This window comes from Symphalangus syndactylus, chromosome 9 (genome assembly GCF_028878055.3).
Source record: "Symphalangus syndactylus isolate Jambi chromosome 9, NHGRI_mSymSyn1-v2.1_pri, whole genome shotgun sequence".
NCBI lineage: Eukaryota > Metazoa > Chordata > Mammalia > Primates > Hylobatidae > Symphalangus > Symphalangus syndactylus.
The window spans coordinates 110,877,671-110,898,992 of NC_072431.2; the positions used below are offsets into that span (position 1 = coordinate 110,877,671).

The window sequence follows — 21,322 nt, forward strand, 5'->3', positions numbered from 1 at the left end:
CATTTGATTTCCTTTATGTGAGTTTTTTATTTTTATTTTATTTATTTATTTATTATTTTTCTGAGACGGAGTTTTACTCTTGTGGCCCAGGCTGGAGTGCAATGGCACAATCTCGGCTTAGCGCAACCTCCACCTCCCGAGTTCAAGCAATTCTCCTGCCTCAGCCTCCCTAGTAGCTGGGATTACAGGCACACGCCACCAGGCCCGGCTAATATTATTTTAATAGAGGCAGGGTTTCACCATGTTGACCAGGCTGGTCTCAAACTCCTGACCTCAGGTGATCCACCTGCCTCGGCCTCCCAAAGTGCTGGGATTACAGGCGTGAGCCACCGTGCCCGGCCTATGTGAGCTATTTATATTCTTGGTTCCTTTTTTTTTCAGGTCTTTGGTCTCTATTTCTATATTAGGGAGCCCTTTGTGATGGGAAGTACAGGTATTTTTCCCTAAGTTTGCTGTTTATGATTTTTTTTTACATAGATCTGTATTTTCTTGCATTTTCTTGTAGTTAGATCTTTACCACTCTCCATCAATACGTAAAGGAAATCTCAGCATCTTCTCCTGCCTTTACTTCTCTGGGCCCGTCCTGGGGAGTTGACTGCATAGGCCCCATTGGATGGACTGAGCGAGACCTTGAAAATTAGTATTGACCTTTTAATCTAGCAGGTTGATGTCCTCCCAGTTTTGGAAGATGAGGGCCAGAGACAGGAACCCCGTCAGGCAGCTAAGGGAGAAGAGACTTGCCAGATGACTCTTGAGTCCCTTTTAGCAAGTCAGGACCTAGTTCCCTAGTGAGCATCTCTTAGCGATGGGGAATGTTTATTTTTCCTTCCGAGATTAAAAGGTTGTATATATCCAAGTACACTTGCGAGCATTGGTCAGAGCTGTTCCAGATTTCTGTGGTGGTTGGTGGGGAGTCTGGCTCCTTAGCGAGAACCTAGATGGTGGGCAGGCCAGTGCATCCTTTGCCCTGCTCCTGGTGGGGCTCTCTCCAGCCTTGTCCTGCCCATCTGTGCTGAAGGAACAAGATGCCTTGGAGCCCCAGGAAACCATGTTTCTGACTGTCTTTACCTTGGTGAATCTGTTCTGGATGTTAGCTCCTTAAAGCCAGTGCCCAGGCGGGTAGTGACCTATGGGCATGGGATGGCGGCGGAGAGTTAGTCTGTGGAGGCAGGTTGGGTCCTTCTCCTGGGCCCTTCCTGTTCTTTGGCTTTTATTCTATGAGTTTATATGCTGCTTTCTGTGCCCTGGTTTGGAGACTGGTCTCCCTCTTACAGAGCTTCTCCTCCCTTTTTGGGACTTGCTTTGTCCACCTAGGTGTGCCTCTCCCACCTTCCTGCTCGGAGATTGAAGTTCTTCATAGGACCCTGTTGCTAGGGTTGGGCTTCTGGGACTTGGGGCTGATGGAACATCCGCTGGTTCACTCTTTCTTCCCAGGGGTACCTTGTCAAACAGGCATAGTGGCAGGCCATGCCCTTTTAGGTGGGCACTGGTGAGGCATTGGTGGACTGAAAGGTGTCACCAGGTTTTGGAGCAAAGGCCTCTCTCAGCCTCCTGTTGTTTCCAGACGACAGTGGCTGAGAATCCCAATAGAAGGGAAATCTCCAAAAGATTGAGACTTGCGCTGGGCTTCCTGTGGCCTGTGCTCGCCTCTTCTCAGACTGTTTGCTTTGCTTTGAGGTAGGTACTCGTCCCATATTCAGATAGTCTGTGTTCATTTATGATCCGAAGTTATCTTGGGATTTCTATGCCCTCATTTTGGATGCCAATGCATGAACAACTTGAAGGATTTTTACAGAGAGTCGTGGTCATTAAAGCTTAATGTTAATAGTTTTGATGTTCAGTTTATGTATTGTATCCTGATGGCTGGAACCAGCTGCTATGTGAGGGGCCGCGGTGAGCACTGAGCACAGAGCCTCTCACCTTAAGGGAGCCTGGGTGGTTACATCATCGCCTGCCTGCTCAGCCTTGAGACTGTGTGCCCAAGCGCCAGGCCAGGCTCTCCCCAGCACCCTCCTCCTCTGCCTCCAGATCCATGTGTCCTGGCTTTTCTTTTGCCAGCATGCCAGTGTGGAGAGCGCCTCTTCCCACCAGTCCTCAGCCACCTTCTCCACGGCAGCGACCTCCGTCTCAAGTTCCGCATCCTCAGGCGTCAGCCTGTCCAGTAGCATGAACACCGCGAACAGCCTCTGTCTGGGTGGGACCCCCGCGAGTGCATCCAGCAGCAGTAGCAGGGCTGCGCCCTTGGTGACCTCAGGTATGTGCTCCAGAGGCCTTTCCTGCCCACCCCTGAGCCCCTCAAAGTTGCCTCCTTGGTGTCCCAGGAAGGCAGTGCAGGTGTCAGGAGAGTCTCAGGCCCGCCGAGTGTGCTGTGTGTTCCATTGACCTTGAGGCCCGATCTCCCCACCCCTGATGGGGATGAATTCTTCATGCTTCTAGCTTTTCAATCTTTCCTCTTTGTTCTTTCCTGGAGCCGAGTTGACATTGTGACTTGGGGGGGCCAGGGATGACTTATTGTGGGCTCCACGACTGCAGACCTAGGCTGTCTGTAGGCCCAGCAGACTATGATTTGATGGTCGCTGCTAAAACCGACTTTGAACTCAGCCTGTCCCTCTCCTGGCACTGCATGGCTTCCTTGCCCTCTTTGGAGGAGGCAGATTCTTTTTATATTTCTCTTTGCTCAGTGCAGTGGGACCTTAGGGATTGGGGGAAAGGGGCTGCTTTTGTCTGGGCCCAGAACTCTCTGACGTTGAAACAACCTCAGTGTGGTGGCCGGGCTTTCTGTCTCCCCTTCACTGATTTGTAGAATGACCCTCTGCCGCGTTTGGCCACTGCCCTTCTTTGAACCCATCTGGGGTAGCTCAGTGACTGTGCCTCCTCCTGAAGCAGCTGAGGACTCTCTCTCTTTGTGGTGACCACTTCACTCCATTTGATTTTTCCCTTTATACAGGCAAAGCACCCCCAAACTTGCCTCAGGGGGTGCCTCCCCTGCTGCACAACCAGTACCTCGTAGGTCCCGGAGGACTGCTTCCTGCCTACCCGGTGAGTGTATGGCGGAACTCTTGGCCTGCCCTGCTCCCCTGGCCTCAGGGGCTGGCACCTGGCAGGAACCTGGCATTGGGCCCAGGTTGCCCACCTCGAGCTGCCCTTCCATCCCTGAGCCCCCCCGTCTCTGCCCTTCTGAGCCCTGGTGGTCTTCTTCCATCTAGACTCTGTGAAGGCAGGATCTGTTCCCATAACAGCTGATCCAGATCCCATTCCTGGGTGTGTTACAGCCCCCTAACCTTGTTTTGACTCCTAGATGGACCTGGGCTTCCCAGGGGGTGGTATGTGGTTCCTAAAATATACTTTCTGGTTCTCACACAGATCTATGGCTATGACGAGCTCCAGATGCTGCAGTCACGGCTGCCAGTGGTAAGTAGGGTATGGACTGGTCGGAGCAGAGGGTTCAGAATCTTTTACATGTCCCCCCTCTTACGGTCTTGGCTGCCACACTGTGTGGCCCTTAGGATCCTCTGCCTGAGGAACCTCTCAGCACCACTACTGAGAAAGCTGTTTTCATCTGGCGATTGTGCCAGGCGTGACCATGGCTTTGGCACAGAGTGTCCAGTGCTTATCCCTGGGAAACATGAAGGCCTTTGGGACCTGGGGCCCTGGTAGGCCATGCCCCCTGTTAAATGTTGGTCCTTATCTTTCCTCCTCCATCTTGTTTTCTCTCTTTTTTAAAAAGAAAAACCATATGACACAAGACATGGACGTTGCTTACTTGGCCCTGGAGTTTTATACTGTCTTCCTCTTCCTCAGAGTACCATATAGTGTCTTTGGTCTGAGGTGGCCAGTGACTGCTCTTCTGCAATCAGCTGAGTGAGTGGCTTGAGCTGATGGTCTTTAAGGTCTCTTCTGGGTCTGGCCTCCCATCTAGATTTGTGAGAATGCCTGCCCTGGGACGTCCCTTGTGGTTACAGCCTTACTCTGAGACCAGGGTTGCCTCTTTCTTCTGACCGTTGGTGCCAGAATGCAGTGTGGGCCTTTCCTGGGATAGCCACATGAACAGAACCGTGGGGACAGAGGGGAATAGGCCCGCTCCTTGCCCTGCCCATGGGCAGGACTTTCTCCTGGGAGCCACTGTCTTCTTGCTCTGCCATTTCCCAGGGCACTTGTCAGAGAGTTGCAAGCAGTTTGGACACCACCTCTGCTAGATACAGTCTTTCCTGTTCCTGGAGGAAGAGGCTTTCTCCCTTGTGCAGTGATGCCTTCTTCCCCATTGGTGTTGCCCCCTTCTCTGCCGCACCACAAAGAGCTGACGGAGCTACTCTTGTTTCAGAAGAGTAGCCCTTTCCACTGGCTGGCCGTATTTCCAGAAGCAGAGGCCTAGCCTGGGAGCCGAGCGGCTTCTCCCCACTGTGCAAACCAGCAGCCCTTTAATCTGCCGGCCAAAGGCCCAAAGTGCGGGAGGTGGTGCTGAGCCCCGGGATTCATTCTGCTTCAGGGGCTCTCCGTGGTCTCCACACTTATTCACAGCACTCTTTTGGCTTTTATCACTTGGTGCCTTAGAGAAAAGACCCTCTGGAGCCCATCTTTTGAGATACGTTGCTCTTTCTATCCCTCGGGTTGTTTGTTCACCTATGCTGCTTGTGAGCCTAGTTCCCGCCTGGAGATTTCTTGTGTTCTGTGAAAGTGCCCCCCCTTCTGGGCTTTCTCTGCTCCGGTCCTCAGTTGTGCAGCTCTGTGTGTTCCCAGCTCTGCCTCCCCCCGGGGTTCTAGGCTGCTGTGGGTTTCCAGGAGGTTTCCTGGAGGGTGTGAGTGCCATTCCCAGCCAGGATGGCTCCTTTCTGGGATCGGGCACAGCCCAAGGGCTTTGCCTTTCCTCAGGGGCCAGGTGTGTCCAGGAGTGCGAGGCCCTGGATGGTGAGTGAGGGTCAGGTCAGACCTCCCCTCCTCCACGAAGCTCCACTGTTTTGCCGTCTCTGTCTCCACGCTTTGTTGTATCTGCCATACTTCCCCCAAGTCCTAGGCCAGGGGTGTCCAATGTTTTGGCTTCCTTGGGCCACATTGAAAGAAGAATTGTCTTGGGCCACACATAAAATACACTAACATTAAAGATAGCTGATGAGCTTAAAAAAATTGCAAACAAATTTCATGTTTTAAGAAAGACGAATTTGTGTTGGGCCACATTCAAAGCTGTCGTGGGCCGCGGGTTGGACAAGCTTGTCCTAGGCCATGTCAGTGTTTCGAGAGCAGTGTAGGTGGTGACAGGCCAGTTCCGGGCTTCACCTGGGGTCCTGCTTATTCCTGTGCCTACCTGGCACTACTCCCTGTCCCCCCTTAAACCTTTCAGGCCCCTGTACTTCCGTTGCCTCCTTTTTCGGGTCTGCTCTGTTTAGTCAGCTTTCCTAGCTGCTCTGTAGTCTCTCACACAGAAAAGCCAGCGAAGTTGGTTCAGCCCGAGGCATTCACACAAGCATCTGCCTGTGGTGTCAAATGGATGTGTGAGGCTTGGTCTCCAGCAGCTCTGCCTGGTGAAGCTGCAGGGTTGGCCGGTCTGTGCGCTCATGTGTTAGGCAGGCCGCCTAGTTGCACACTCTTCCGAGGGGCACCATTTACTTGGCGTTCCCTGGGACTGCTGGCGTTCAGGCATGCAGTCTATTTCAGGAGTGTGGCGTCACCACTTCCATGTGCTGGTTCTGCTGCCCTGGGAGTCAAGCAGGGCCAGTCGCTGATTGAGCCTCCCTGGTCTCTCCTAGGACTACTATGGAATTCCTTTTGCTGCACCCACAGCGCTTGCCAGCCGAGATGGGAGCCTGGCTAATAATCCATATCCAGGTGAGTTTTGCTCAATGGATGAGGAGTGGCCCACGGCTGGCCTAGCGCGAACTCCAGGAGCTGGGAAGCAGCAACAGCAAAGCTGAGAGAGGCCTCTTGGCAGCCTGTGCTGAGCTGGCAGCCAGACCTGTTCCTGTTTGCAGAAGCCAGCTGGGCCTTTCTCTGGTTGGAGGAAGGGCAGTGGCTGGAGTCAGTGCTCTTTCCTAGGTGATGTCACAAAGTTTGGCCGTGGGGACTCTGCATCCCCTGCACCCCCTACCACACCAGCTCAGCCACAGCAGAGCCAATCACAGACCCACCACACAGCCCAGCAGCCCTTCCTGAACCCTGCACTGCCACCTGGCTATAGCTACACTGGTCTTCCCTACTACACAGGCGTGCCCAGTGCCTTCCAGTATGGCCCCACCATGTTTGTGAGTATTTCAGCGGGTGTGACTGTGTCTCCTGGCCTTGAGTTGCTGGCAGGTGGAAACCTGGGACCTATCTTCCAGCAGGGAGGGAGGGTCGTGATTCCACTCCCTCTTATCTGATCTTCAGGAACTGTTCAGGCTGGGGACAAGGTCACTTTTCCCCTGCTGTGTTTAGATCCAGTATGTGTTGCACTAATGAAAACACAGGTCCCCTGTGGTTGTGGGTATGTCACCTGCTGCCTTAGGCTCTGGCAGGGGTACCTGACCAGCCTCAGCTTGCCTCTTCCTACACTAATACCTCATCTGCTTGCCCCCCCTAGGTCCCTCCAGCCTCAGCCAAGCAACACGGGGTGAACCTCAGCACTCCCACACCTCCCTTCCAGCAGGCCAGTGGTTATGGCCAGCATGGCTACAGTACAGGTGAGGGGTACTCCCCAGACAGAGACACACGGGGTCAGAGAGGCTTGCCTGGCTCACACTTGCCTCTTGTACCCTGCCACGCTAGGTTATGACGACCTGACCCAGGGGACAGCAGCAGGAGACTACTCCAAAGGTGGCTATGCTGGGTCATCGCAGGCACCAAACAAGTCTGCAGGTTCTGGGCCTGGCAAAGGTAGTGTTTACCTCTCCTTTCCAGGATAAGGCCTGGAGTGGTAGGCTCCTGCCTGATCCCCTCTCACGCAGGGCAACCCCTGAGTGACCCTGGAGGTGGGGAGCCTGGAGCTGGGAACAACTGCTGTGGGGAACAACTGCTTTTCCTCCTAGGAGTATCAGTGTCTTCAAGCACCACCGGTCTACCTGATATGACTGGTTCTGTCTACAGTAAGACACAGGTGAGGGACAAAGGTGGGTTGGGTGTATAGGTTTTTGGGAGGTTACAGTCCAACCTGACCTTCACCATTGTCTTCTTTGCCCTGCAGACTTTTGACAAGCAGGGATTTCATGCAGGGACCCCTCCACCTTTCAGCCTGCCCTCGGCCTTGGGCTCCACTGGGCCCCTGGCCCCGGGAGCGGCCCCTGGCTATGCGCCCCCACCATTCCTGCACATCTTGCCAGCCCACCAGCAGCCCCACTCACAGCTGCTGCACCACCACCTTCCGCAGGATGCCCAGGTGAGCACAGTGATGGAGGCAGCCACCCTGCTGTGGGCCAGGGGTTCTGCTCCAGCCTTGACAGCCTTCCCTTCTCCTCTTCCTCAGAGTGGCTCGGGTCAGCGCAGCCAGCCCAGCTCCCTGCAGCCCAAGTCTCAAGCCTCCAAACCTGCCTACGGCAACTCTCCATACTGGACAAACTAAACCCGGAAGAGAGGGGTGGGCTGGGGCAAGGCTTATCCTGGGCAGGAGAGAACACACGAGCACATATTTGGGAGGCCAGTGCCCTTTCCTAGAATTCCCGAGACATGTGTCAGCCATGCCTCTGTGGGGAGTCTGCCTCCCAGACTGGCTATTGTATGTAATGTATTTATGTATGTATTTGTAAATGTGATAGAAGTTGGGGGGGAGTTGGGGGACAGCGGCAGATGTTAGCCAGGTCTGCTCTCCCCATTCAAGCCCCTTCTCCACTGTAGCAAAATAAGCACCCCCACCCCATCTGCCTTCAGGTCTTCACAGCCTGCACTGCCCAGTGGGCCACTAGGGGAAGTCTCTGGAAGGGCTGGTTCAAGGCTGTTCGGGTATAGGGGTCAGGTACCAATGAAGAATCACGACTTGTCTCACTCCTTTAGAAATTGTTTTCTTTCCTGTGTAATTACTTTATACCTCTGTTTTTGAGAAACTGTTCCTTTTGTCATCTGTCATGGTCTCCTTCCACCAAATCTTGATCTGGGAATAGCAGCAATATCCCTCCACTTAACACAAATACGGGCACCTGTTTGTCTTCATATAGAACAGGGGCTTCTGGTCTGGTCATGTCCCTAGAGACTTACTAGAGACTGGCTGACCATGAAAAAAAAAATAATAATCTGAGTTGTTCAGCCAGTCAGCTCCCCTTTAAAAATCAAAGGTATCTCCAAGCAACACATTTCCATTCTAGTTGTCTTGAACCAGGTGGGCAACTGTTTCAGGGGTTTTCTCTTGCCCAATCCCCACCTAATAAAGTTCTGAGAGCATGCACGGTCTCTGTGTGGTGTGACTGAAGGGCAGCTCAGGGCAGAAGCCCTGGACTTCACAGGGCTAAAGGAAACCCCACATGGTCATAGTCTTCTGACACAGGCTACAAAGGCTTGAAATGGTTTTCCTTTTTACTGGACCCTCTTGGCCCAAATCACAATGGCTGTAAGGACAGCTAAACCTCCTTACAGGGCCCAGGCCATGTTGATCAAAGTTAACCTGGCTTTTCTTATAGCTCCTTAAGAGACTTGACTTAGGGATAGGGCAGTGTCCCACAGAGCCCTGTCCACTGGAACACCAAGGCAGGGTAATTTCTTTTCCAAACCTCAGTGGACTTTTACAATCTGAAGCAAAGCCAAGAACTGAGAGCAGGGTTCTAGGCCTTAAGGGAGAGTAAGTAAGTATGAACAGGTATACCTGTCTTTTGCTTGTCATCAACTGAACATAATCTTGATTGGCAGTCAAAAGCTATGGTAGAACACGTGACTAGTGAGTTTTGGGGTGTCACGAGGTAGGCTGGTGGATCCGGGGCTACATATCTGCTCCAGAAAAGCCCAACCAACCATTCATTCACCTTGTGTCAGGTCAGAAGCCAGGGAGTAGCCAAGGGCCATAGGAAGGAGGCAGATCTGTTGGCCAACCACAACTGTGCTCCAATCCAGCAGGCAGGAAGCTCAGGGCCTAGAAGTGTTGCCCAAGGTGCTACAGCCTCTCTTTTCACTCCGAAATCACTGCTTCAGATCAGGTTAAATAATGTCAGAACCAGCCTAGGGTCACAATCTACTTCTTTGTCTGCTTTTGGCCTCTACAGTTGAGAGCAATGGTCCTGTCATCAGATGGGACCAATACTCCTATTAACTCACAGCTTAGGACCTTATCTAGAAAAAAGGTAAGTGTCTACAAGTAAAATTAGGACTTTTATTAAATAGGGTGCTCTGCCTGATCCCTGCTATTAGCAGCAGTAAGTTAGTTAGGAAAACAAATGACAGTGAAAATGTTTGCCTAAGGAAAGCAGCAGAGCACCCCGCAATCCCTCACTGACCTACTCCTATCAGCTCCCATTTTCAGAATCAAGTTTAACAAATGGCCACGTCTGTAAGGAGCTTGAAGGGATTGGGGATACACCAGGGAGGTGAGTTAGTTAGAAAGGCAGATTCCCCAGTTTTGGTTTTTGTCTAATTTTTCAGCTGAGCCCTAGCGTAATCTGCAAGCTTAACAGTGATATTGAGACCACCTTTTAGTTTTCTTTAACATAAGGTAAAAAAAGAAGAGGGTCATTTCATGGGGAAGTAGCAATACAGATATTTTATTTCACATTTTATTAGTAGACAGATGGGCAGAAAAAGACAAAATAAACCACTAAAGGGGAAGTCAACACAAAATGCATCAGATAATCTTTTCTCATAAGTTAAACTGAAGAAAAACATCTACAATTTCAGCTAAAACTATTAAAGTCAGGTGTGTCCTGCTGGTTTCAGAATAGTTGAAAATTGCATCTCTGAATCCTTTTAATTGTAAATGTAAACCTTGTTTATCAGGATGGGAGGGGTGGAGAGTTTCTTTTCAGTGGAGAGCTGCACATTTCCCCTTCCAATCAGTTTCTTACAATATGTGCCCCAAACGTAAGGAAACCAGCAAGTAAAGAAGCAATTTGCCAGGGTAAAGGAAAGAAGGTTCTACAAAAAAGTTTGACTAATAGAAAATGACTAACTCTGGAATGATAAAAGGAGAAGGGGGGAAGACTGAAAGAAGCAACAGCGGAATCATATACTTTATCCACCCAGCCTCAAAATACACAGAACTGAAGAGCATCTAGTGAGGCCTCAATTAGAATTAAAAGGAATCTAAAAATGCAGGATTTTGAGTTCATGTCACACCAAATAATAAGCAAAACTGTACGTACATGGTTCCGGATTGAGCCTGAGACCTCCACTCCCAGAAAGGGAAAAAAAATTACAAACTCAAGTATTTTCCACAGAGATGTGTTCTCAGGGACACAGCTCTGGAACCAGCCTCTGGGTTTCGTTAAGTCAGTCTAAAATACCAGAATGTCCACCTGCTAGCAAGAGACTTACCCAGTCTTCTGGAACTGATTGATTGTACTCATCAGAGGCAAACCCAGCCCTTGACATTTAACACCCCAAAGGGCTGAAAGGTACAACCTCCACTTGGCGCTCTGGCTTCCTGAGTCAATGTGTAACAGAGGCCAATAGGGCCTGATGGAACAGAGCTGTGCAGCAGAGCACCTCACGCAATGCCAGGGTGCTGGGGCTGCCCTGGGAGTGAGATGCTTTAGCAGTAAGGGGAATGAAAGGCTTAATTTTAGGGCTCCAAGAGAGTAAGACCAAGCTACTGGCTGTAAACTTGCATGGGGGTTTGGGGGCATTTTTGGGGAGGTAAATCAGAGCACTGTGAGAGGCTTTGGCTCCACAAGATTTGCAGGTTAATCTGGAAGCATTACTTACAAAGTATGGGGAGTAAAAAGGTAGTTCCAACATCTTCCTATGAGTTTGTAATCAGGTAACTTGACAATGTATTACAAAGCTGCTCTGTTCCACAAATCTCACTAAAATCACTAGATTCTGGGCCAAGTAGCAACCCTGGCCCTGTGGAGATCACAGAGATTCTGGAACCAGGCTCAACAGTGTCCCCTAAGAGCCTCGCTTGTTAAACAGTCCCATCTCATACCAGACCAAACTTTAGAGGCCAGGAAGGGCTGCTGGGAAGAAGTCATGTGTTTGGGAGTTTGAAGAGTGAAAACCCTGAGATCAGAATGGAAGGAGGAGCTAAGGAAGTGTCACCTACTCTGGCCATCCTAGGATCCCTCCTGCCCGTCCCTAATCTGCCCTTTGGTTCTGAGTTATGAGCCAAAGGAGTTGACACTAGTGCCCAGGGGCCTGAAATAGGACTACAGTTAGTCCTTGCTGCATTTTCCTTCTGAAATCTGATTTTACGTTATAGCGGTTTCCTCCAAATAATGCCCTCCTATGATCTGGTGCACCCCCGTAACAACCAAAAATTACCTTCAAGTTCTGAAGTCCCCTGGATGGTGAAGGATGCTGGATCTCAATTATTGATTGAAGCAACACGATTGAGATCTGGAAAATCAAAAGCTGCAGCGAGTGCATCGCAGGAAGATCTAGCCTTATCTGGCCTAAAAACTGCCTGCAGTCAACTCCCTCAGCCTTGCCACAATTTCTATGCACAATTCTGCTTGCGCTCCACAGCCTAAGTATGTTGAAAGGAGAAAAAAGTCCAGATCACATCCAATGAAGAAAGCGTTTCACACACATTCAAGTTTTTCACTATCAGTATAAGCAGCTCGATGAAAACCGAAATCTTAACACATGCATCTAGGATTAATGCTGAGTAATTAAAAGTGGCTACTTAAAAACAAAACGTCATGGTAAGAGTGTATTTTTGATGGGAAGGCCATGCTAAATCTATAAAACAGATGTTTCCTCTCCCAACAGTGGTCACCAGTAGTTTCAACTTTTTCCTCCCAGTAGCATCAACCAAACTTAGCATAGTGATTTTTAACTCTTTGCACCCACACATACTCATCCCAAATTCCCGACTTGCCCCACTCCCTGGGGGGAAAAATAACCCTGCCTTTAAAATAAATAGCAACCAAGTGCTCAGTTCTATGTAAAGTATGAATATTTATTTCAGGCTTTCGATCCCAATCGATTTCAAAAAACAAAGTCTGATTTCTCTCCTCAGAGCAGTTGAGGCCTCCATGTTATGATGGTTTCATGGAGATTGAAGGAGCACATTTCATCAGGCTTAGCACAAAGTCCCTGACGCCCACCATGTCCCAGCCTTAGGAAGGGAAAGAAACAGAATTCACCACCATGGGGCTGAATGAACGCACACACACTAATGTAAATGAGCAGCTAAACCTTGGCAAATTTGCTTTTTTTTTTTTTTAAAGTTTGTTTTGTGGGTTTTTTCCCATTTTCTTTTGCTACCCAGTATATGGAGCACTTGTGAACTCCCAACAGGTTCCCAGCTTTAAACACATTAAACATCTTGAAAGACTATTGAATTCTTCAAGAATCTAAAAACAGACCAAACGTGTTTTGCTGTGAACATTCTGTAGAGACGAAGTGAGGCGGGAGTTTGGGTTGATGTTTTTTAAAAAAAGAATCAATACAGTGATGGAAGGGTAAAGAATGCAAGAATTCAGACATTCTGTGGAGGGTTACTCTCTCTCCATTAAAGGTCCATAAAAAGGAGCAAACAGATCCATAAGGGGAGTCAGCAGGAGCTGTGTGTGTTTCCCCACCTGCTGTGAATAGGTTTTTGCTGAGGGGCCATGGCCAGGTCCCCACTTGCTCCCCTCCCTTTGGCCTGAGACGGCAGGGCAGTACAGGGGCACTGAAGGAGCACGTCACGACTCCTCATTCCCAGAATCATCATCATCATAACAGTCGGCATCTTCCTCCTCCTCATCTTCATCATCAATGTCGTCATCATACAAGTCGTCGTAAAGCAAATCTGAGCTGTTGTCATTGGAAGGCACTTTAGTTTTGATGCAGTATTCCGCCAGGGTTGTGGGGACCTTCACTCCATCCTTTTCTGCTTCGGCCTTAGTGGCTGAAACTTGTTTCCTGAAGGGAGGGTGACACAGAAATGGTTTATGATAAGTCTTGTTTTAAGACAGATTTATAATTGGCCTTAAATAATATTACTTATGACTCAGCTCTCCAAACTTCAGTACCTGCCTGAAAGCATCTGACAGATACCCTGTACAACACTAAATGCTTTCAACCCATTGGGTACAATTTTGAAGTAAACTTTGACTTTTTAGGGGGGGAAATACACCGTTAATATCAAGGGAGTTTAAAGCAGTGGATCAGTTATAGCCAGAATCACCTCGACAACTGGCTGTCCTCCGATTCATGTAAGGGCCAATAGGTTGGCGACTTAAAAATCAGAACAGGTATTGACTTAGTGGGCGGAATGTCATGCTTTGTTGTTTGCATGTGTGAAGCACAGGGATGACTGCCAGAATAAGAATAGATAATAGAAGGGCTAATACGCCTCCTGGTTTCTTGGGGCTAGATCATAAGATTGCATATGTGAATAAAAAGTGCCACTCTGGTTTAATGTGGGGTGGGGTGCTTAGGGGATTGGCTAGGGTGTAAGAGTTTTGACCTAGTCACCTCACCACCAAACTCAAGTGCCCCAACAATTCTTAATTTAATTATCCTCTTAATTTTCACTGATAGTAAAATTCAAATGCCTATGCCAGATTCCAGTGTCTTGCACGACCCACTCTTCCCCACCTAAGATGGAGTCTTACTCTGTCACCCAGACTGGAGTGCAGTGGCGCGATCTCGGCTCACTGCAACCTCGATCTCCCAGGTTCAAGCAATTCTCCTGCCTCAGCCTCCCAAGTAACTGAGATTACAGACTCCCGCCACCCCACCTGGCTAAATTTTGTGTTTTTAGTAGAGATGGGGTTTTACCATGTTGGCCAGGCTGGTTTCGAACTCCTGACCCTCATGATCTGCCCACCTCGGCTTCCCAAAGTACTGGGATTACAGGCGTGAGCCACCGCACCCGGCCACACGACCCACTCTTATATTTTCTCCAGCCCTTCAACACATTCACCCTGGTCTTTTTTTGGTATCTCGGACACACCTTGTTGATTTTTCTGTCTAGACCAGTTGCTCTTCCCCTGCCCCACACATGCCTGGCTCCTTCTTGTCACTCAGAATCAAAGCCTCAGATATGAAGGCTTAAATATCATCTTAGAGAAGGCCTGGCCTGACAACCCAATTTAAAGCAGCCATCTAGTCATTCTTTCACATTATCCTACTTAGCACTATCTAGTATTTTTTGCTTGCTCACTCTTCTGTCTCCACATATTTGAATGTGAGCGTAAATGTCTTTCTTAGTCCCATTTCCCCAGTCAGTGCCTAGCACATAGCCTGGCACATAAGAGGTGTGCAATAAATACTGATTGTATGAATGAATAGAACAATAAATTGTTTCCTTCAACAATTATAAAAATTTGAGTCATGAAGACTAGACCCTCTTCCTGATCTTCCTAATGTCAATCTCTTAGTTGTGCTTGAAGCTTTTCTTCTGTTGCCTTGCTTTGCATATTGATGGTCCTGAGGCTTCTGGGCTTCAATCTCCACACTCTTCAGCACTCTCCCTGGGACATCATCTCTGTTCCCATAATTTTAACCACCACTCCCTTTATGCTGACAGCTCCTGGCTTATATAAACAAATGCCTTTTGGAAGCCTCTGTCCTGATGTTCCGTATGCAGAGGTAGACTGCATATGCATTTTCTACCTCTATGGCCAGTTTCTCCCATTTTACTTCTCTGAATAAATAAGCATTGCTTCTTAAAATAACAAATCTCACTACAAAGACCTATTGCTTCACAGCTTAAATATTTTTATATCTGTCCCCTCATCCCTGTTAGTACTACCTCAGTTTAGTCCATGTTGGTCCCCTGGCCAACTGATTTTTTTTTTTTTTTTTTTTTTTTGAGACAAGGTCTCCCACTGTCACCCAGGCTAGAGTACAGTGACGCAATTTCAGCTCATTGCAACCTCTGGCTCCAGGGCTCAAGCAATCCTCCCACCTCAGAGTCCCAAGTAGTTGGGATTACAGGTATAAGCCACCTCTCCTGGCTAATTTTTTTGTAGAGATGGGATTTTGCCATGTTACCTGGGCTTGTCTCGAACTCCTGGGCTCAAGCGATCTGCCCGCCTCGGCCTCCCAAAGTCCTGGGATTACAGGCGTGAGCCACTGTGCCCAGCTGTCTTCTTTTTTTTTTTTTTTTTGAGATGGTGTCTTGCTCTGTTCCCCAGGCTGGAGTGCAGTGGTGCGATCTCAGCTCACTGCAACCTCTGCCTCCCAGGTTCAAGCGATTCTCTTGCCTTCAGCCTCCCGAGTAGCTGGGATTACAGGTGTGTGCCACTATGCCCGACTAACTTTTGTATTTTTTGGGAGAGACGGGGTTTCACCATGTTGGCCAGGTTGGTCTCGAACTCTTGACCTCAGGTGATCCACCTGCCTCAAAGTGTTGGGATTACAGGTGTGAGCTACCACACCAGGCAGCCAATTCTTTTATCAGAACTCAAATAGCATCACCTCTTCCCTCCCAAAAATACTTAAGTGGTACCCCATCACTTCTTAGATTAAGAACCATACTCTTATCATGACTTCAATGTCTTTGAAGACCCTGGTGCCTCTCTTGCTTAATTTTCTAATATTTCCCACATCAGAATTTACACTCAAGCATTTGTAATTCCCTTAACGTGTCATGCTATTATACTCCTGTATTTTAGCAAACATGGGCGTTTTCCCTTTTTTCACCTGAAAAAGTATGGGTTATAAGGAATTATCTCTGCTAGGAAATCTATTACATTATATATTTCTCCCAGTGTATCTTGTTTAGGCTTCTACAGGTATAATATTACATGGTCATTTGTTTTCAAATGCTAATAAAGTGAGCTCCCTAAGGAGACAGGCTATGCCTTAATGAGTACCTGACACAAAGCTGTTGCTTAGTGTCAGGTACTGTACTAGGTCATTAAGGAATAGATAGAATGAGATAAACAGACCCTTAAACAAATTAAGAAATATATAGAAGTACCTTGGGAATATGTATACCTAAGCCTTCCGATCTTTCAATCCTTAGTACACTCCCACTCCTCTAAATTTCTGTAGGAATCTTACTATTTCTACTAATTATCTTCAATGTTTGGTACACATCAGTCACCTAGGTGAGAGATATATACACACACAGATGCCCAAACTCTGTCCTTGTAATCCCATAAAAGACAGCTATTGTTTAGGGACAGTTTAAAAGTGATCCCAATGGGCAGAAAACTTAGAACTGCTGATTTTATATTACTCAGCAGTCACCTCATGTGCTTTCCCAGCATTGTTTTAACTTTTTTCATATCACATGGTCTCAAGCCAACTAGATTTTATTATTTGTATAAATGCCAATGCTTAGTAAACTCCTATGCACAGAGGAAGCTGTAACTGTATTTGGGGTCTCTATTTTAAGAAATAAAAATGTAATATCAAGGGGGGTTGAGGCCAGGCACGGTGGCTCACACCTATAATCCCAGAGCTTTGGGAGGCTGAAGCAGGAGGATCACTTGAGGCCAAGAGTTCGAGACCAGGTTGGGCAACACAGCAAGACCTCATCTCTACAAAAATAATAGAAATTAGCTGGGTGTGGTGGTGAATGTGTATAGTCTTAGTTACTTGGGAGGCTCAGGTGGGAGGACTGCCTGAGCCCAGGAATTTGAAGTTACCATGTAATCACACCATTGCACTCCAGCCCGGGCAAGAGAGTAAGACCATGTCTGTCTCTTTAAAAAGAGGTGGAGGAGGCTGAGCACAGTGGCTCACGCCTGTAATTCCAGCACTTTGGGAGGCCAAGGCGGGTGGATCATGAGGTCAGGAGTTCGAGACTAGCCTGGCCAACATGGTGAAACCCTCTCGCTACTAAAAATACAAAAATTAGCTGGGCATGGTGGTGGGCACCTATAATCCCAGCTACTCGGGAGGCTGAGGCAGGAGAACTGCTTGAACCCAGGAGGTGGAGGTTGCAGTAAGCCGAGATCACGCCACTGCACTCTGGCCTGGATGACAGAGTAAGACTCCATCTCAAAAAGAAAAAAAAAATTTAATTAGAAACAAAAAAGAGGTAGGGGAAGTGTAGGGTTTGTATTTATTGCAAATTTCTTGGGTACTATTATAAGAACCTGATGTCCTAAGGGATTAAAGTTAAGCTTTTTTCCATTTTATACAGAGGAGAAAGTAAAAGACCCCAAAAATTATCTGATAAATGGTCCCATGAGTAGATTCCAATCCCCTGAATCTTATTCTAGGGCTCTGTTATACCATACATTAGTGTTGCTGATAATGAGGATTTCCAAAAGATCCTGCTGCTATGGTCAGGAATGCCAATAAACTGGAAGGCTTTATTTATTCAATTTTTTTTTTTTTTTTGAGACGGAGTCTCGCACTGTTGCCCAGGCTGGAGTGCAGTGGTGTGATCTCAGCTCACTGCAACATTCAACTCCCGGGTTCCAGCGATTCTCCTGCCTCAGCCTCCTGAGTAGCTGGGATGACAGGTGTGCACCACCACACCTGGCTAATTTTTGTATTTTTAGTAGAGACGGGGTTTCACCATGTTGCCCAGGCTGGTCTCGAACTCCTGACCTCAGGTGATTCGCCTGCCTCAGCCTTCCAAAGTGCTGGGATTACAGGCATGAGCCACCATGTCCAGCCAGAACCTAGAAGTTCTGGTTCCTAGAAAATCAGGTCTGCTACTGCCTTATCTTCTAGTGGCCGTTTTCTCGGTAAATAGCAAAGTTCTTTAGGCTAATAGAGGAAAATTATCCTGGAATGGACAGGATATTTAAGTTTGATTTAAACCCTTGGTTCCAGAATATATTTTGGTTTTGTATAACTTGAGGTAATAAAAAAAAAAACAACCTTACCTAATAATTTCAGCATATTCTTTGTCTTTTCCTTTACTGTCTCTCCATTTCCTGAACATAACTGAAGCATCGACATTGGCTGGGGAGAAGGTGTTGGGCTCATTAAGCAGTGAGATTACACTTAATAGGATAGTCCTAGAAACAGGAAAAAAGGATCAGCTATGAATACCCATATTGACAGTATTTAAAAGTATTCTGCTTTTTAAGATAGTACAATCAGATTTCAAATTCTCCCTCCCTTAAAATTTTTCTGATACAATTAAATTTAAGACCTTGGGGGAATAGAGATATAAATTTTTTACTGATAGTTTTTATAAAAGGCATTTAAGAAAAATAAAAAAAAATTTTTTTTCAGTACTAAGAAACAAGCTGCTAACTGGTAGGCAAAGCAGAAGAAATCTGTGATTCTAGTATAAGGGTAATGCACAAAGCATAAAAATGAACTTGATAGAATGCCCTGTTTCAACTGGTCACATGTTCCAACCTACAGAAAGCAGATGTCTTGGAAGCTTTCAAATACTGTTTATTTTAAAAATTACAAATTAAATGGCATGGGGGAAAAAGCTTAAAATATTTAGTTTCAAGGCAATCTTGATGTGGGAGAGGGTAAAAATGATGCTATTCTATATAACCAGGTTTTTTTTTTTGAGATGGAGTTTCACTCTTGTTCCCCAGGCTGGAACACAATAGTGTGATCTTGGCTCACTGCAACCTCCGCATCCCAGGTTCAAGCGATTCTCCTGCCTGCCTCAGCCTCCCGAGTAGCTGGGATTACAGGCGCCTGCCACCACGCCCTGCTAATTTTGTATTTTTAGTAGAGATGGGGTTTCTCCCTGTTGGTCAGACTGGTCTTGAACTCCTGACCTCCGGTGATCCGCCCTCCTCGGCCTCCCAAAGTGCTACAATTACAGGCATGATCCACCACGCCTGGCCGTGTTTTTTTTGTTTTTTTTTTTGACAGGGTCTCGCTCTGTCACCCAGGCTGGAGTGCAGTGGTGCCATCTCAGCTCACTGTAACCTCTGCCTCCTGGATTCGAGTGATTTGCCTGTCTCAGCCTCCTGAGTAGCTGGGATTACAGGCATTGTACTACCATGCCTGGCTAATTTTTGTATTTTTAGTAGGGACAGGGTTTCGCCATGTTGGCCAGGCTGGTCACGAACTCCTGGCCTTAAGTGAACTGCCCGCCTTGGCCTCCCAAAGTGCTGGGATTACAGGCGTGAGCCACCGCACCTGGCCCTATATAACCAGTTTTTATTGTGGCCTCTTAACCTGAAAAACAGTGCTACATACAAATGTATTTTTTCCATACTTTGAAGGAAGACAGAGTAATGCAGGAGAATGGAGGAAAAGCAAAATCCTTCAAACAGAAGAACTAGAGTCTCTGAATAACAGAAATCTTTATTCAAAAGTATTTACTATGTACCTACTGTGTGCCAGAGGCACCAAGTGAGATGCTGGATGTACAATGGTGAGCAAGTTAGATGCCATCCCTGGTCTCCCATGGCTTACCAATCTAGTGGGTATTACAAACGGCCAATTTTCATCCACAGATAAAAATTAGACATTCCAAATAATCAGGGAATAAAGTTTATGTTAGAAAGCATAATAGGGGCCGGGTGCAGTGGCTCACACCTGTAATCCCAGCACTTTGGGAGGCTGAGACAGGCAGATCATGAGGTCAGGAGTTCGAGACCATCCTGGCCAACATGGTGAAACCGCCGTCTCTACTAAAAATACAAAAATTAGCCAGGCGTGGTGGCAGGTGCCTGTAATCCCAGCTACTTGAGTGGCTGAGACAGGCAAGAGAATTGCTTGGACAGGCAAGAGAATCCCTTGGACACGGGAGGTGGAGGCTGCAGTGAGCCAAGATCATGCCACTGTACTCCAGCATGGGCAACAGAGCAAGACTCCATCTCAAAAATAAATAAATAAATAAATAAATAAAAGTGTAATAGGCTCCAAAACTGTTCCAAATTACTCCTAGGCTTTTTCCCTCTAAAAATTACGTGCATTAGGAGAAAATGGGAGGAAAAATGAAATTTCTCTATCTTTTCTCATTGATTAAAGGTTAGAGATTGTGCTGTTGCAAAATACCCTTTTGCTCCAGGCCCCAAGCCAAAAATAAAGGGAGGAAACCAGGCAATTAGATGTCTGATTTGATGAAAACTTTTCTTTAAAAAGGTGAAGAATTTCTGTTACATGATTTATACAAGATTATGACAAAGGCATTTTCAAAGAAAACATTTCTATCTAGTTAAAATCCATTGATCACACATGCTCCTATTAGGTTAGGGATAACTCCTTGGCCTTCCTCCCTCAAGAGCTTTCTGGATTTCTTCAGTAATTACATTAGAAAGAATCAAAGAAGGCTGGGCGCAGTGGCTCATGCCTGTAATGCCAGTGCTTTGGGAGGCCGAGGCGGGCAGATCACAAGATAAGCAGATCGAGACCATCCTGGCTAACATGGTGAAACCCCATGTTAACTTAGGAGGACATGGAATTAGAATTTCTCATTTTGTTAGATATGGATGATTTACCATTTAAAAATTTGTTTCTCAATATACACATCATCTTAATACACGAGATGTAAGGAAACCAACTTGGTGAAACTACTTGTGGGCTACTCCTGGGCTCAAGCAATATTCCTGCCTTGGACTCCTTAAGTACTGGGATTTCAGGTGTGAGCCACTGCTCCTAGCTGGAAAAATAGTGTTTTTAAATTTTTATTTATTTATTGTTGAGACGGGGTTTCACTCGTCGCCCAGGCTGGAGTGCAATGGTGTGATCTTGGCTCACTGCAACCTCCGCCTCCGGGGTTCAAGCAATTCCCCTGCCTCAGCCTCCCAAGTAGCTAGGATTACAGGCGCACGCCACCACAGTCGGCTAATTTTTTGTATCTTTAGTAGAAATGGGGTTTCACCATGTTGGCCAGGGTGGTCTCAAACTCCTGACCTTAGGTTATTCACCTGCCTCAGCCTCCCAAATTGTGGGACTACAGGCATGAGCCACCTTGCCCGGCCAGAAAAATAGGTTTAACTGTCTACTTTAACTGTCTAGATCAGTACTGTGTACTAACAACTTTCGACGATGATGATGATGATAATGTATAACCTATGCTGTGCAATACAGTAACCATTAGCCACATGCAGCTAATGAGCACTTTGAAATGTATCCTGCACAAATGAGGAAGTGAATTCTAATATTTATTTATTTATTTAAAGATAGGGTCTTACTATGTTGCCCCGGCTGGAATACAGAGGCTATTTATAGGTATGATCATAGCACACTATAGCCTCAAACTCCCGGGCTGAAGTGATACTGCTGCCTCAGCCTCCCAAGTATCTGGGACTACAGGTGCATGCCACTGTGCCAGGCTAGTATTTAATTTTAATTCAAATGTAAAAAGCCTCATGTAGTTAGAGGCTACCACATTGGACTACACAGATCTAGATGAATCCTATTACTTGAATTAAGAAAAAATTCCCACAAGTAG

The 21,322-nt window shown here is 47.2% G+C and overlaps 2 protein-coding genes across 18 annotated transcripts in view; one reads left to right on the top strand and one right to left on the bottom strand.

Moving 5' to 3' along the window:
• UBAP2 (ubiquitin associated protein 2) overlaps positions 1-8,339 on the top strand; it is a 127,781-nt gene extending 119,442 nt beyond the window's left edge. For 12 of the 16 annotated variants that reach the window (XM_055293879.2, XM_063609042.1, XM_063609045.1 and 9 more), the window contains 10 exons: positions 2,059-2,254; positions 2,948-3,039; positions 3,364-3,411; positions 5,742-5,820; positions 6,028-6,233; positions 6,551-6,650; positions 6,736-6,843; positions 6,996-7,063; positions 7,151-7,342; positions 7,430-8,339. In XM_055293879.2, the coding sequence (XP_055149854.2) occupies positions 2,059-2,254; positions 2,948-3,039; positions 3,364-3,411; positions 5,742-5,820; positions 6,028-6,233; positions 6,551-6,650; positions 6,736-6,843; positions 6,996-7,063; positions 7,151-7,342; positions 7,430-7,525 (1,185 nt within the window). In that variant the 3' untranslated portion in view covers positions 7,526-8,339. Of the gene's footprint in view, positions 1-2,028; positions 2,255-2,947; positions 3,040-3,363; positions 3,412-5,741; positions 5,821-6,027; positions 6,234-6,550; positions 6,651-6,735; positions 6,844-6,914; positions 7,064-7,150; positions 7,343-7,429 lie in introns of all 16 variants that reach the window. The other 4 variants (XM_063609040.1, XM_063609037.1, XM_063609038.1 and 1 more) reach the window with 2 other exon arrangements.
• A 1,276-nt stretch (positions 8,340-9,615) lies between these two features.
• UBE2R2 (ubiquitin conjugating enzyme E2 R2) overlaps positions 9,616-21,322 on the bottom strand; it is a 108,129-nt gene continuing 96,422 nt past the window's right edge. The window contains exons 4-5 of one of the 2 annotated variants that reach the window (XM_055293926.2): positions 17,829-17,963; positions 11,981-12,951 (exon numbers count right to left, since the gene is read on the bottom strand). In XM_055293926.2, coding sequence (XP_055149901.1) covers positions 12,732-12,951; positions 17,829-17,963 — 355 coding nt within the window. In that variant the 3' untranslated portion in view covers positions 11,981-12,731. Of the gene's footprint in view, positions 12,952-17,828; positions 17,964-21,322 lie in introns of both variants that reach the window. The other variant, XM_055293927.2, reaches the window with a different exon arrangement.